The 17,109-nt window shown below is 32.9% G+C and overlaps 2 protein-coding genes across 8 annotated transcripts in view; both read right to left on the bottom strand.

The window, feature by feature from the left end:
- Positions 1 to 3,598: 3,598 nt before the first annotated feature.
- On the bottom strand, positions 3,599 to 14,162 carry LOC105321519 (serine/threonine-protein phosphatase 4 regulatory subunit 3A). Its single transcript, XM_020064479.3, has 17 exons — positions 14,021 to 14,162; positions 13,642 to 13,810; positions 12,110 to 12,165; positions 10,767 to 10,865; positions 10,035 to 10,658; positions 9,159 to 9,308; positions 8,788 to 8,832; positions 8,552 to 8,668; positions 8,254 to 8,308; positions 7,742 to 7,818; positions 7,431 to 7,533; positions 7,060 to 7,218; positions 6,073 to 6,242; positions 5,717 to 5,844; positions 5,168 to 5,358; positions 4,206 to 4,465; positions 3,599 to 3,984 (listed from the first exon to the last, which is right to left on the bottom strand). The coding sequence occupies exons 2-17, from the start codon at positions 13,787 to 13,789 to the stop codon at positions 3,886 to 3,888; spliced, it is 2,481 nt and encodes an 826-aa protein (XP_019920038.2). The 5' UTR covers positions 13,790 to 13,810; positions 14,021 to 14,162; the 3' UTR covers positions 3,599 to 3,885.
- Positions 14,163 to 16,571: 2,409 nt separating this feature from the next.
- The window catches only part of LOC105321495 (probable splicing factor, arginine/serine-rich 6), a 4,619-nt gene continuing 4,081 nt past the window's right edge, over positions 16,572 to 17,109 (bottom strand). For all 7 annotated transcript variants that reach the window (XM_034467477.2, XM_011419801.4, XM_034467479.2 and 4 more), the window contains one exon: positions 16,572 to 17,109. This exon is cut by the window's right edge and continues 390 nt beyond it. The gene's annotated coding sequence lies outside the window, so the exon portion shown is untranslated.

Below are 17,109 nucleotides of genomic sequence, written 5' to 3'. Positions count from 1 at the left end.
TCACAACATCGGTCACAAAACGACGCTCCAGTGAATTGGAAGAAAAAAAACCTGATCGTTTTGAATACATAAAATGCACTTGTTCGAAATCAAGTTAAAGCTATGTTAATAGGTAGAAAAAAGGAATATTATTATTTTTTTATGAGAGAATATTTCATTATACCATGTATAGACATTTATAATATAGTTTCTAAAAAAAAATACAATTAAAACCGCCCACAGTAAAGTTACATTTTATTATGACCTTCAGGAAGTTCTGTGCTATCTGGGAATAAAAGAAGTACTATCCGCACTTCTTTCCAAAAGCGGATTGAATTGTGTCTCTTTACGCAGTCCTCGCAAGGTTAAAAAGAAATATTTTTATTTTATTTGGGCGTTCTCATGGTTCTGAGATGAATTCTTTGTTGCTTTGAATTTTTTAAGGTAAAGGTAGACCAATGCTGGGGCAATTGAAATACCTTTGATGGTTTTTTGGGGTTTTTTTCAAAATTTATTATGATGACAAATTTCATTTATTTTTTGGGTTAATTAGTCATTAATTAAACAATAAAATGCTTTCTTTAATGATTCATTCGGGATATGAAGGTAGCTACATTGCAGAAAAAATACATAACCCGCGTTTCAAAAACCTTTTTTGCGGGTGTTTCATACCACCTTAATTAATCATTGGCCATGGGTTAAATAGTCTTTAATTAAACAATAAAATGCTTTCTTTAGTGATTCATTCGGGATATGAAGGTAGCTACATTGCAGAAAAAATACATAACCCGTTTTAGCGGGTTATGTAATTTTTTTCTGCGATCATTGCGAAAAAAAATTACGGTTAAACCTTAAGTTTTAAGGTTATGTATTTTTTCTGCAATGTCGCCACCTTCATATCCCGCATGAATCACCAAAGAAAGGATTTTATTGTTTAAATATTTACATCCAATAAGTATGGTTCCCTCAATTTCTTCAGGAAATTGATTGTACGTGTTGGAATATGAAATGCTAGCTAAACTTGCCTGGGTGGTTACAGGGAAAGTTCACTCTATTTCTTACGAAAACTTAAATCTATAGAAACAGCCAGACTGAAATCTACACGCCCCGTTCATCGATTGGTCGAAATCTACAGCGGCTGAAACTGAGAAGAAATTGACAGGTCTAAAATTGAAACGCCCTGTTTATCGATTGGTCTAAGCCTACAGCTACCTACGAAATATTAATATCACGGACTGCACGAAATAATCATGATGATGTCAGACTCAAAGTCTCACAGGAGACGATTTGGCTGTTTCTTTTAGCTATCGAACTTATGAACATAAACAGTAATTCAGTGAATTTTAATTACTTTTCATAATCAATGTATTAATTAGTTAAAAGAAGGATGTTAATATAAACAATAAAATGCTCTCTAGATCTTTTATTATTCGTGCAGGTTATGAAGGTAGCGACCATTGCAGAAAAAAATTACATAACCCGCTAACCCAGGTTAAGTATTTTTTCTCCAATGTCGCTACCTTCATATCCCGAATGATTCACCAAAGAAATCATTTTGCTTAAATATAGACCAAATTTAAGATATGGGACAACTGCAATTCTCCACACCCCCAGATTGGGATTTTGGGGATTTAAACACCTCCCAAACGATAATTTGTGCACGAAAATGCGCTCGAATAAAGTTACTTTAAGTTTAAATACACTTTATACAAAGGGTGAAATAGGAACGGAAAGGGCCCCTCTTGCTATCTGTAGGAAATTATAGGTTTCTTCCAAAACGGTTTATCACAAAATTATTCCCTTTCAGGATTTTCTGAAGCACTGCGCCATGGAGGATTTTTTCAGAAAATACTTTTTTAGGCAACCGACCTTCTTTAAAGGGACAAAACACTAACAAGTCCTCTTTTCAACTTTTCTGAAACATTATAAAAATGTTCTTGAAACTTAGAATCGGATGTTGGGCCGAGCTGGTATTTTGGGGTCTCCTTGTTTTTTGGGGTTTTTTTTTTTGGTCTGCGATGCAACGTCGTTGTACATCTTTAAGAAATTGGAACATACTAAAGCTATTGCATTGTTTTCCCCTCCAAATGATAAGAAAACGTTATTATAGTTTGTATTTTTTATTCATTTTCATTTTTTTTTCTTTTAATATATCATTTGAATTTAACATGACTGACTTTTTACAATGCTAAAACATTGACAAGAATAAAATGCAGGTTTGGGGGTTTGCAGTTAAATACATTTTGTCATCAAATGAACTAGCATCATACCATATATACAAAAGAAGACGATGCAAGAAAACCATGAAGTATGACAAGTTAGCTGCATTGGCCGCTTGTCGTTAAATAACTTAAAATCTGTATTATATACATTCTCATCATTGTTCGCTTAATACCATTCCACTCCTGCTTCCTGCCATGTTCTACAGAGGCTACAGAACCAAGGGTATAAATGACAAGAATTGCACCACGTCTTACACATACTAGATCAAATTCTTCGCTACAATATCTTCTGTGACTGCATTTTGTAGATTTAACACTCGGATGATGAAATAATTTTATCCAGTAAAATGCTGCCTTGTTGCACTGCGATATTAGGTCATTTCATGCAGAAAAAAATAATGAATAGATCAAGGAAATGGAATACTTGCCCATGCAGCAGGGTTTCTGTTTTTATATTCTATCTAACAAAATAATACAGAAATCCCAGTCATTTAAAGGGTGCTTTAAAAATATACATAATCTTGTAAAAATGTACAACCACTAGTGCATTTACAACTAGTTCAATTTTCCACATACACCTGACACAACATCCCTTTTTTTAAGACCGAGACTGAAATCATTCATATCACATTTGATTGGGATTTGATCCATGACCAGTGTATATAAAATTCTAAGGCAGGTGAAGCCTTCAGGAATGTACTGGTTTCCTGTGTAGTTCATAACTTATTTTGCGAACTAAAGCTATTACTCTGATGGAAGACAATGGAGAAAAATAATGGCCCCTATCTTTTTTCACTTTTTTCGTAAACAGAAGCGTAAGTGTATACCACACGCATGTACCTTGATGTCTACACATATCATACCAACTAACTTTTCTTTATAATTGTCCAGACATCCTCTTGAATTTAATTCTGCAAAAAATATATTCAATTATAATCTGTATCCATTATCTGAAAACAGATAACTTCTTCTGACACAATTTTACAGTAAATAGCTTGACAGTGTGTTAAAAAAATCAACACCAATATTTCATAAGGAATGTTAATTTAGATTTGATTTTTGACAGAAAAATAGCTTAAACATACATGAAAAATGAAAATATAGGTCAATTCAAATTGACATTTCCTTTTTGAATTGTTATTTAAGGATAAAATCAGTCATGATCAGAAATCAGCAATGCTGATAATTCACATTTGTGCAATGTTATCTCCCTCTGCATGAACACATAGCACTAGACTTCTGGATGATTGAAATTGCTTAACAGACTAAGAGACTAGGAAACAGTCAGTTAAATATCACAGAGAACCAAGGTATGGGAGAGAGAGAGAGAGTTAGAGAGATGACCACCATTCTGTGTGTTGTATAAAGACATTTGTTCATTATGCAGTCACATGGTAGAACACACACCACACACACATGCCATACAGGTCTCCAGCATCCTTCCACAGTGTAGAGCCCAGCCATGTTCCATCCACTAAATCACACCCACCAATCACAGCTTACTGTATCCATTGTCCCGTTCACACCCCGATGATGAGATCAGCTGTTTTAGCTGTGAGGCGTCCTTTCATCAGCATTTCTGTCACTAGAACTGAATGTTTTAGAACCTCACTGCATTTTATCACGTATGCGGAGCATGCTCACGCAGCTAACCCTGCCAGTTAAGTGTCCATACCACTGTCTGCTACGTGGATAAACGAGGTCGTTTTGCATTAGGAATTTCCTCTTCTTCTTCTTCATCTGAATCTTCATCAGGATAGTCCACAAGTCCAATTAATCCCAGCTAAAAAACAAACAACAAAATTAAGGATTATCCATTTCCTTATTGAGAACTTGGTGACAAAAAATTTAAATAAATGAACGACATCATTTAAAAAAAATTAACAACCACAATAAAAACAGCATATAATAAAATGCTTACATAAAAAAGCTTGGCATTATATATTTCATAGTACATAAAAATTAATAAAATAGCATTGTAAAGTACAACAGAGTGCTGCTTACCCGTTTGTTTGATATCACTGATGGGTCCTGGCTGGGGGATGAGGAGGGTGTCTGGGGTGAGGAGTTGGGGGTGGGACACGGAACACCCATCAGCGGGCTTCCTGGACTCGGAGGACTGCCCGGACTCCCGGGACTTCCTGGGGAGTGCCCCGGACTGTTGACCGGGCTGTTGGTGGTTAATCCTGATTTGATATTGATATTGATGGATGCTTTGTTGAGTAACCTCGGTGGGGATTCCCGTGATATTGATTGATCTTTGGCTGCAAGAGGATGTAACATTCATTATTACAGATCATTTATCTAGGATACCTTAAATTATATTGTTATTTGCACTCTTTCTCAACTCAATCTTTTATCTTTAGTTAAATAGGATAATTATTTTCTATCTTTGAGTAGGTATATGATTGTAAAGTAATTTCTTTTTATAGTTGTGCAAAATCTTCGTTTGAAACAAATTTTGGCAAATCTGTACAAAGCAATGATAACATATTGCCAAAGTCCAATTGTTGAAAACAAAATCATACTGAGTTTAATAATTATGCTCCCTTTATTTATATAATGAGTGATTCTGTACAAAATTTAAAAGTCTTCTTTTTAAGAAGAAATTCAATCTATCAAAAAATAATTTACAGGTAAAGGATATACAAATTAACTATTTGGTATCAAGTATTATTGATAGCTAAAAGATAGCTGAAAATATTGTGAGGTTAGTCTTAGACTGCGTTATGTGACTCCATGACTTATGTGACTTTTTTTTTATTGGTCCCATGGATGGTCACATATGACAGTCTAGACTGTAGTTTAGAGTTTGCGAACATGGCTGAGGATCAGAGATCGTTAAGGGCAAGTTTTATTCAAAATATTTTGTTAAATACAAATTACTATATTGTTTGCATACATCAAAACTTTACACTTGGAGACATTCTTCATTACACTGTCATTTGCTAGTCAATCAATCTGACCTTTTCTGTTTTCCATGAAGCGATTGATCTGATCAAAGTCGGAGTCAAGTTTGGACTTGAGAACGTCGTTCATTGGCACTAATGTTTCTCCATCATCCACCTCATCTTCCTGGTCAAACCATCGCTCTTCCTCCTCCTCAAGTGTCCGCGAGTCAATCCAAAGCTGATTCTTCTTGTTAAAAGTCGGCATCCTGAAAACATTTCAGTGATTAAACTTCAATGTTAATAATTCTTTACAAGTCTTAATACTTTATAAACATGCTATAATTTATTATTCCAGTATACCCATAAAAAGATTTATGACAATGTCTCATTCAAAATTTAGATATGGAACTTTTTAAAATCCTATTTAAAGATTTTTGTCAATATTTGTAAACTCTTCCACGCAAATTAAGATAATTTTGTTAAAATGTTAACAAGAGCTACATGGACAGTACATGCCCATGAAGGAAACCAATTCTACATCCTATACATGATTTAAGCGTGCAGAAATAGCAATGTTTATGCCTTTATTCGTTTACATAAAAGAGAAGCAAATTAGAGTTTTACCCATTAATTCTGTCCTGTTGTTGGTCGTACCGGACTTTGAGAGCGTTGAATGTGTTGACGTAAGTGACAGACTCCAGGTCTTTGATGTGATGTTCAATGATATGGGTACATAATGATTTTACATCTTCCTGTTAGAAGAAAATAAAAGAAAAATCAAACGATAGTTTCATAAAAAGTTCTACAAAAGCCAAACAACTGTCATTCAGATAAAACCATTGAAGTCCTACATGAATACCAGTATACGTATTTTTCTTATATTTTTAAATAAGGGAGCATTTTTCTTTATTTTGATACAATTAAGAATATGATACATGATATTTATTTCATATATAAATATTGTTTATATTTTAACTTACTGTCTTGATAAACTCAAAAAGTTCTATCATTGCAGAGTTAAGTAGATTGTATCTATTGCCATTTTGTCTGAAAGCTTCGACAACAGGTTGAAAAAGACACCCATTCACAATGTAGCGATTGTAGAATTCCTCCTTTAATCCTATTATTTTCCTCATGAACCTTAAGGCACCTATGAAGAAATGCAAATTATGGTTAAATATATTGAAATCTAACAAGGTTTCTTTGTCTTTATGAAGAATAAGCAGTGAAAATGGGTATTGACAATTCATAATATATTAAAAATCATTTACAAAATATAAACATACAAAAAAAAAAATTCCATATACTAGTATCTAACTAAATTTATATTAAAGAGACATTACAGCTAATTTTCCTCATCTTTGTTTCCCTTTTTAAACACAGTTTGATAAAAGTTGTGCATGTAGTAATAGTTTTTTTTTTTTATAAAGCCACAAAAATTAATCACTTGGTTCTGGACCAATGTTTTCAAAATCAAGACGCAGAAGGGGGTGGTAAATTTTTTTTTTCTTTCATAAGTAAAAAATGCTACATTTTTTCTTTAAAGCCAAAAAAAATTAATCATTAGTTTCTCGGGCCAAAATTTTAAAATTTTGATGAGGCAGGCAGGTTTTTTTTTTTTTTTACTTTAATTAACAAATAGAGAATTTTTAGATTTTACAATGCATAATTTCTGCAAAGTTCATACTTTTAACTTTGCATGAAAATTCATTTAAGTTATGGAAAAATTGTCATTTCATGGTATTTATGCAAAACAAGCTGTAGTATCTCTTTCAGGTAATTCTTGCAAATTTTTTGACAGATGCTTGATGGTCAATATGAAGCCTTGGCACAACAACAACAAAAATTTTGGATTCTAATAACTACCTGAATTCCTTATCATGTATATTTTTAATTGACTGAACTCTACTTCATATCAAGTTATTTATTATTTAGACCTAATGCTACAGAGTACAAACATTTCTGACCTAATGCTACGAATGCATGTCCTGACTTGAGGAGCACCAGCACCCTGCGTAGTAAGTCTTTACTGATGATGTAGTTCTTTATATGATACGCATGATATTCCACACAAAATGTTAATAATTCCAGGATCAGACTCTGAAGTTGAGCTGTCTGAAAGTCGTCTAAAAAAGAGCACACATATAGGACATTACTCAAAACATAGCAAAACAAATTATAACAAATTATTTGTGTAAAATACTGTCATTTTAATTTCAATATACCATGAGGCTGTTACATTTTTCTATTATTTATAAATGAGGAAAGATTTAACTGTAAGTAACGTTTCCGGTTTTTTTTTATCTTGGGCATAAACTATGAGATAAGACAGTGTTACCTTTGCTTGGCTTTGAATCCACTGTATTGGCAAACAGCGGTGCAGTTAAAACATGCATACTCCTTTTGTAGAAAAATCCTAGGAATTCTGATTTCTCTGTTTTCTAAAAATGAGGACACAATTAGGTTTACTGAAGAGAATCTGTTCTATTTTGCTGAAAATCTGCTATAGGGTAGGCCACAAAGCATTTCTTAGTCAGTTACTTTTAATTCATTTAATTTTGATTTTACATGTAGCAGGTGTTGAACAATTATTTACACTGTACATTGTGGAACATGTAACATTATTCAGGTTTAAGAACACATTCTTACATTTGCAGTTGCCATCATGTTTTCTGGGTCGATCAATAATTTTACTATTCCCATCAACTGCACAGCTCCACCTAGCTCTGCAAAATAGGGGGAAAATCAATAAATCCATTTAATTTTTTTTCCCCAACACAAACTTGAATAGAGAAATTATGCTTCATCATTAAAAGAAAATTAAAATTTCAATTCATTCTACTGTAAGCAACATATGAGTTCCTTCAAAACTACAACATAAATAACTCAAAGCTTTTATCAATCATGTTAATCATCCATGTAACATGTTGTCCTATAATAAGATGATGATTTATTGTAAAATATTGATATCCATTATGATATTGAAAACTCTTTTGTAATTTGCTGTTAGTGTTGCCCACAGCTTAAAAATTTCTGACATTATGAACATTTACAGAGCCATTCTGATAGGACCAGATTAAACAGGAAATTCATTACAAACAAGTTTTGAATTAACAGACTAAATGAGGAGTATATGAAGAGCTACTGCAATGATGAAGTACCTGGATCTGTGTCATTTATCATCTGTTCTATTACCAGGTTGATCAACAGGTCATCCTGTAAATGTAGAAAAAAATACTTGTAATATACATTGTAATTGTTGTAATGCACAAAACAATTCTTGTCACACAAACAAATACTAGCATTGGCTCAACATACAACTCAATGTTTTATCATAAAAAATTCAGAAATTGTAAAATGTCAATTCTGATTCTTTATATATTCACGTTGAAATTAATTAATTATTATTGAAAGGTTGTTCAAAGCTATCAATTCTTCAGAGCTGAAATTTTTTTTTACATCATCTTTGTTTTGGCCTTCTTTGAGAATGAATTCTCGAACCATGGACGGACTAAATTCAACTATGTAGGAGAAGATATCAATGGCTGCTGGTTTCATCTTGGGATCATCGAGAGCCTAAAAATCAAAACAAACATATATATGTAGAAATATTTACCATTCTGGGTTCTTGTTTATACAATTATTGTGTAAGGTAATACAAATAAATTAAAGCACTATTGAAAAAATAAACTTACCAGTATGACTTCAATGGCTGATAATGCCCCAAGACTTGATAATTTCTAAAATGAAATGATTTCTGTTTAATATCATACTTTCATAAGATTAATACAAGCAGCAGCGTTTTTTAAATGTATGTTACAGACTTATGAAAATTTGAGATTTCTAACATTTGAAAACAATAGACTTAACCCAAGTTTCAAAATACCACATTAACTTCAATAATATATACTTTTTCCAAAGTTCTGTCAAAGTTAATCAAACTAAGTATGATGTAAAGTATTTCTGTAAAATGACAAAAGCTCCTCTGACATATGGAAAATAATGTAATTATGTACAAATATACACTGTACATATACTCAAAAGGGAACTCTAACACAAATAATACCTTAAAGAATGATTCCCTATTTTGAGGTTGCAGTGTCTGTGAGAATGTGCAGAATTCCTTCAGAAATAAGACCAGGTCCCTGCGGTGGCCATCGTCTGTTTCATCGTCCATCAGTTGAGCAAACAGACTGGGTAAAAACTTTTCATCTTCCTGGAATGGTAATTGAACAAATATAACTCCAAACTGGTCGGTCAAATGTTGTCTGCAAAGCCTTTTAATCCACTTCACAGTCACTACACACAACACTTGGATCTTGTTTTCAGTCAGATTATAAATTATGAGAATAATTCTTAGAAACTACATCATCTTATTTACATATTATGAGGCAACAAACTTTTATTTATTGAATCATTACTTAAATTGTATTCACAAAATATATCTCCACAAAAATAACTTTTCCACAAAGTTGAACAACATCAGTAAAACAAAGAAGAACAATTGTTAGATCCATATTAAAATAGTACTGTGTACATTTTTATAACATGAATAAAATATTAACAAATATTAAAAACAATGAACAATTACTTAGAATCTAGTCCAGACAAAAACACAACAGACAGAAGGACATGGTGACACCAATACCCCTGTTAACACCCTCCTTCATAAAAAACCCCCACTGTTTCAAGATGCATTGTAATACCTATTCACTATTTGGATGTATACCTGATTAAATGTGCATACTTTATAACTCATCTTTTTTTAATAACCTGTTTACTTTTGATGGTCTGTATAGTAACATCTGACCTGATTTTTGTTTTATTCCTTTAATTCTGCAATTCTAAATATACCGCTCACTTGAATGCATTTTAAGTTCCTTTTTCATAAATCCACAGAACATATACCTATATGGAAAATAACTTTTCAATAACACAATACCTGAATCATTCCTACTATTTCCACTTTGTTAAAAAACACAAACGAAGTTAATGTTGAGAGCATGTTTTCCTCAAACACTGAAGGGGTGGGTAGGATTACATCCTGAATGTACTGGACTCGATACGTCTGATGAATTTTGTTGAGTAAATCGCGATTTGAGATGGGTATAACCTCCTTAAAGCGCACAGTCTTTTGTAAGTACTCGCGATGATGGGCTGGTGTCTTCAGAGCAGGGTCATATTCCAACACACCAACCACATCAAAGATAGTGTCGTCTGCGAACAAGATTTCGAACAATTCTGTCTTGTTGAGTAAAAATATGCTTTTGAAGATCTCATATAAGTTATGGAGACCATCAATGTTTTCCAGGTCTTCACACATGTGGAACAGATCTAACAGTTTTTTGATGTAGCCCTCTGCCTCAAGGGCCAAGAACAGTTTTTCTTTGCGAATGGGGGTGGACAAGACACTCCTGAAGAGTTCAGCAATCTCATCTAGCTTGCTGAGTTCACAAGGAGGCATTTCTATTGGTGGGGCAGCATCGGGGAATTCCTCGTATCTATCCTCCTCCGATTCTTCGATACAATCCTGGGTCACATCCAAAGACGGGTCTTTTCCCTGCACCTGTTTAAAAACAATAGATATCAGTGATTTTTTTTTTCTCCTTTCATAATGGATCATGTATTCACTGGTCAAATAAAATTCATGAGAGGAATTCGTTAAGACACTTACTGTGCATATTTTCTCCCAGATTTCATCACAGCCGTCCTTCTCTTGGAAGCTTAGAGCCAGGTCATACTGGTCAGCCTCAGACCACACAATCAAAGTTTCCTGTAAAAAAAAAAATCATAAGTCAGCCAAAAGTCATATCCAGACTTATGCACTAGATGTGTATAATATTTTTGTTATAATTATGCTGGCTGAAGTAAATGTGTTGATGCATCTTGCTGAGTAAAACATTTTACTATTGTTGAGTCCTTAAAAATAATTCATCAGTTTAAAACATTTGATTGAACATTACCGGGTAATTTACCTTCACCAACTGACAATAAAGATAATTCAAAAGAAAGTTAGTGGACCCCAGCACCATGAGACGGAACAGTTCTTTCTAAAATGACACTTTTTTTGCACACAATATTTCCTCAAGGGTTTATTAAAAGCCTATATTAAAAAGCATTTTCATTACTCTGTTTATACAGTTTGTAACAAATGTTTTATTATAATTACTCTAATTATGATATTTCTGACAATATTAATTATTTTGGAATACATTTATTCAATCTTTTGTGTCATGTAAGGAAACTACAATTAATGTACTGGTGTGTACTGTAACAACTGTTTTGTAAAATAACTGCATTGTAATTCAGTCCTAAAGGTCCTTGGTTCAAATACATGTGACCACCTGTATATATTTTTTTCTGAAAGAAGAAAATCTGCATTTTTTGGCATACTATGCTTGTGCTTTATATACAACTCTTTGTGCACTATGCCAAAACAAACTGGTAGTGAATATGTATATAGGGAAAACTGACAGGAACAATGATAATGAATAGCCAGTAAATATTATAATCAACATAACATGACTAAGCTTTTTTCATGTTTATAGAAAAATATGGTTCTTAACAGCAAAGAGGCAATGCATAGTGGTCTACACATTTAAATACATATCCATCTAATAACCAACTAACATTTATTTTTAGAAGTGAAATCACAATATTAAGCTGCTAATATATCAGCAGCACAATTAACAAACATGTTGTAGTGCTAATGTTGTAAAGCTGGTTCACCAAAAAGAGCAAAGCATACCTATGTACTCTGCATTAGGTTCAAAGAATGAGGTTAAGGTCAAATTGTCAGCAAAGTTTACTATGCAGGAAATGTATTTTTCAATAACAAAGAATTTGGTTTAACCTTCTTGTTATCAGAACTACCACCTGGAGAGCTTGGTGTTTTCTTATCTACAAGGTGTCACACAACAAGGGTTGTGAAACAGGCATTTAAATTTTCAATACAGGGAAACCTGGGGGGGGGGGGGGGGGGGGGGATAGAACTGTGTTTAATTCCACACTGCTAACCTGTTGTTTCTGATAGGCTGTATCAGGTCGGATTCTGGACTCCAGAAGAATGGTACCTGTAAACAAACAAATTAAGTTCAATGTTCGTATGATTGGAAATAAATATACTTGAATATCGATCAGAACTCTACAGCAAGTGGAATATACTTTTCCTTGGTTTGAAAACCCCCCAGAGCTAATTAGACTTTTAAAACTTTATACCAGTCACTACCAGTGTTAAAAAAATGAACTTCAAGCTCAAGGGTAGGTTATGTAATCATTTGTCTGTTAAATGTCACATTCTTCTTTATTCCAATTGTAGGTAAACCTCAATCTTCAGCAGTAACTGCCCTTCACAATGTTTGGGATGTTAATAAGAATTATCAAAATTTAGTCATTTTTAAATAACTCTCAATAATGTAAACAAACAGCAAAATAGAATTTTGGCACACTGCCAATTCAACTCCCATGATACCAAAATATTGATTTTTATTTTTTTTTAATTTTCTTTCTTAAAATTAAACCTAACTCTTGTTATATCAGTATTTTAGATGAAACTCTTAATAAAAGAGCATTTCATATACTAACTCATTAAAATGGAGTAAATACTTTTTAAAACATGTGAATTTTGTGGCAAAATTTAACTTTTGTTAAATTTAGGATAGAAAATACACAATACTGAATAGACATGGGAAATTCATATATCATAAATCCCAGTATGGTATAGATTTTAACTGACTTAATGTAATGAGATTATTGTTAATGTTTATTCAATATTTGTCTTAAGTGTTTTATCTAAACAAAAGTCTCATCACAAACCGTATTCATGACGAACTGAGCAAGCTATATTTAAGTATGGCTTTCCAAGTTAATTCATGAAGGAGTAAAATGGTGTTTGTCCCTGGGTTAGCGTATCATTTGTTTTCAAAATCCAATAATGAAAAATTTCACCATCTGAATTTTAATGGACAACTCAATCAAATGATATCTCGTATCAAAGACAACTCGCCTTAAGTTGTCCTGAGGGCGACTTGTCTTAGGGCCATTTGTCCCCATTCCTAAAATTTAACTCATCACTTATTGTACATGTTACCGTAGCAAATTTTAATCATAAAGTCTTACACTTTATGTATTAATGAGCTTCTTTAAACTCTACATTTTAACAGACAAATCAATTTGAAATTTATCGTGCTTTACTTTTGGGAATTCTTCTTCGCCAAGGTTTATAAAGTACAAAAATGTGGATTGCTCTATATAATATAAATGTATAGAGTTCAGAAGAAGTTGAGATGAACACAATCTCTTTGAGAGCAAATCTAATTGATTGGAATGTTTGGTTTAATACACTTCAAAATTAACTAAATTAAAACCCCATTTAGAACAAATAGCGATACATAATCAGGATTTTCCATTGATAACATGTGTATATATCTTACAAGAAGTAAACAAGATGAGATCTGGTAAGAATGGGTTATTGTTCATAGAAAACAACGAAAATTGTGTGATCCAAAAAAATATATAGAAAATTTTGGAAGATACGATTGGATACTAACCATCTGTTTCAGATCTGACGAGCAAAGACATTCCTTTCAACTTCTCAACGTACGCGGACGACACATGCCCGGTGCCTCGGTCGTCCCAGATTTTCTTCTCATCCAACAGATACAATTTAACTCGCCGTCTATTATCGCTAGCTGCCATTTTCCTTCTAATCAGGAATCTCTAAAGAACAATGGATTTTTTTAGGTACATAATCATCTTACTTGGCAAATGTGCGTCTGAACATAAACAACAAGCCATGCAATTATAAAATTTTTGAACGCCATAAGATACAAAAGACAATGGTTCAATCATTCACATAAAGTGAATATGAATTTTACAGATTTCTAGATTTAACAAAAGAATCAGTCAATGGCAAACGAGATAGCATACCTCAGATATTGTAAAAGATCTTTTCCCCTGTTTACACACTCGATAAACATTGCTGGTGAGACTCAGTGTCCGCCATCTTGAATGTGTTATTAGACCGAACGTGGGGTTTCCACACTTCCGGACAAGGTTCCCGCCAGAAATAAATCTTGAACCTATCCCGTGAACGAGAGACGGAATCCGTTGTCCCCGATTTTGATTAAAAAGATAATAATTTAACACTGTAAAAAAGTGTTAATATGTATTTGTATACTACGAAAATAATTTTCTGAACATACTTTTTTATGAATAGAAATCACAATAACACATTTATCACAACAAAGAGATTTAAATCAGTAATTGTAACGTTACAGTGTGTCATTTCATATTCAGTCAACGAAGTACGGCAACCTTCATGTAGTCGATAGTATAGCCTAAGTAAAGTACTTTTTAGACAAATATTTTATTCTGCAAATAAGTACATTATATGATTGGACACCAGACAGTGCCTCTGTAAGTCCTATTTTTTTATATTTGAATTTTGAACATTATTCTACCAATTATACGTCCCAAAGAAACCATGTAACTACGATTCAAAATATGCGCAAAATTTATCGATGGACTTTTTTTACTCTTCTTGTGCGCCCAAATTCCTGCCGAATCTACATCTTAATAAGCGCCTACCTTCTTCTTACTTTTGCAAAATGTTTTGAATCCATATGGAAATTGTACTTAATTTTTTATAAATAATTTTTCTTAGAGCTTATTCACTCGATTTTAAAAATGGAATTTTTAGCCGGGCTCTGCTGAAAGCAGAGTCCTGGCTGTAGGCAGGCAAATCGCCAATGTTACTATAAATAGCACAAGTAAACAAAAAACCTAACAGCGTCAAAGTAAAAGCTTCCGCTATACCAAATAGTTACACAAAGAGCCACGTTTTGTCAAAAGTGTTGGCATTTTGTTTCTTTTATTCTAATTTCGAGAGAATTGTCTATCTTTTTTAGTTTTCTTGTTAATAACTTGTTTTAAAAACAAGACTATGCAGTTTTGATACATACAATGCGCATAAATTTTTATGAACTACTTTGCTGCGCGTTGAAGAAATGGGGATTGAATATATAACGCTTGTTGCAAAATTCAAGGCAGTAACTGTTGAACTTTTTTTTTAGTAGACAGATATTTTTTTGTTTGTAGCTGCTTACAAAATTTGGTCGCTCTCTGACGCTTTGCCGACATTAAAAGCATAATTATGAGAGAGAGAGAGAGAGAGAGAGAGAGAGAGAGAGAGAGAGAGAGAGAGAGAGAGAGAGATATTAATTTTCAGTCTTTACCACACAATATGCATAAAGACACACCAAAAGAGCCCGGCTTTCAGTACTTCAGTACTTTGATTAATACTGTTTCTCCAATGCTATTTATTTTCAACCACCCATCCCCTTTTTTTCGCACCTCTTCTAACTCGGTCAAAATTAAGTTGAGATTGTCGTAAAAAAGGAGAAACCGGGGTGAAAAAATCCTTGATAAAATGTGCATTATAACCATGCTAACCAGGAGCTCTACAATTTTCGGAGTTTCTAAATTAATTCATACAGTAGGTACCGCCATTAATACACCTTAGACACTTCTTAGGGCAAGACCCGTTTTAAAATCACCGAAACATTCTTCAATATTATGAATTCAGCATCAAACAGGAAAAATGTCGTAAAGTTTGGTATAGAGAGTCCGGTCCTAACAAATTTCATGGACGATTTTTTTTTTCACACCGTGAATGCCTATTGCAGCCCCGTAGAACACAGGGAGGGGGAAGGGGTCAAGTGACATTTTTTAGAAGTCCCACTCTTTGTCAGACTAGTTACTTTTAATAGTAAATAAAATCGAGTCACTGTTAAAGGACTAAATATTGTAGTACGTTTTTTTCGGGGACCCTTTACGGATGTTTATTACAAAAACATTTTCTTCATAAATAATAGAATTATGAAATTCTAGTCTACTGAACGCGAATAACTGAATCGATAGATAAATGGAATACAATTATCTCACTACATATATTCAGGGTAGAGTGAATAAATTCCAACCGAAATATTTAAAGTGGTATGGGACACTTAATGATACGTATTAAAGTGGATTAAAGTACATGTATATAGTATATCAAAATACTTTCGCATGTTTAGAATTTTTAAAAGGCAAAAATTATAACTACATGTGTATTATTGAACTCGTGAATCAAGTAAATACTCTAATCTATTGCACTAGGCTGTTAAGGTAACAATTATGGAAAAGAAAGAATATCAATTATGAAATAATAGTTGATTTTATTGTTTATTTTGATGGAAAGCAGTCAAAATATGGTGGATTCCCATACCACCTTAACTTTAAGAGCATTGCTCATCAGGCAATAAAAAGGCATTTCCGCCAGGCTGTGCACTTCTGTTATGTGAACAATTCTCCAACTTGTCCTCATCAAATTTTAGATACCAAGTTAATTTACAGCTACTGACTACTTAGTCGTCCATGCCTCATATTAAAGTAAAGAACCAACCTTACATCATACTGGTACATTAATGAAATATACCAGTAAGATCTGAAGTTTTATTTGTTCACCTCCATGTCTACTTCCTTCATCTGTTTCACCATTGTTAACAAAGAATACTCTCAAGCAGTTATATTCAAATCCACAGTCATGAAACTCAAGAAAGTCTTACAATACAGCATAGTTTATTAACTTTCTTCTTGTAAAAAATAAAAGGGTAACACAAGTTTGAATACTCCATCATTAATGTTGAGAATTATAACAAGGATGAGATGTTGATGGTCATTAAAATTCTACAAAAAAAAGCCAGCTTAGTATTTATGATATGTCATGATCCTTTTGTTCTGAGTGCTCGAATTTATATTTGATCTACTTTGCAGCACTGTTCTTTCACACCAAACATGTATGAGTCATTATGCTTCGCATGAAATAATCTACAGTATAATGAAGATTACATGAAATACCTATAAAATATTTGGCAAATGAAAAAGAAAAGGAGATTAAAACTATAAAGATGAATATGACACAAATGAAAATACAAACTTTTTCACAACATAAAAACTTATAAGACATTTCCAAGAAA

Source organism: Magallana gigas, chromosome 6 (assembly GCF_963853765.1).
Source record: "Magallana gigas chromosome 6, xbMagGiga1.1, whole genome shotgun sequence".
Taxonomy (NCBI): domain Eukaryota; kingdom Metazoa; phylum Mollusca; class Bivalvia; order Ostreida; family Ostreidae; genus Magallana; species Magallana gigas.
The sequence above is the reverse complement of the archived record's forward strand: the minus strand, read 5'-3'. Positions and strand labels throughout refer to the sequence as shown.

What these genes read in the sequence shown, in the direction of transcription:
- LOC105321519 (XM_020064479.3), bottom strand. Translation starts at nt 13,789, where the DNA reads ATGGCAGCTAGCGATAATAGACGGCGAGTTAAATTGTATCTGTTGGAT. An exon ending in CAGCCTATCAGAAACAACAG is followed by an intron (nt 10,866 to 12,109) that starts GTTAGCAGTGTG and finishes TTTTTTTTACAG; the next exon opens with GAAACTTTGATTGTGTGGTC. An exon ending in ACATGATGGCAACTGCAAAT is followed by an intron (nt 7,534 to 7,741) that starts GTAAGAATGTGT and finishes CCTCATTTTTAG; the next exon opens with AAAACAGAGAAATCAGAATT.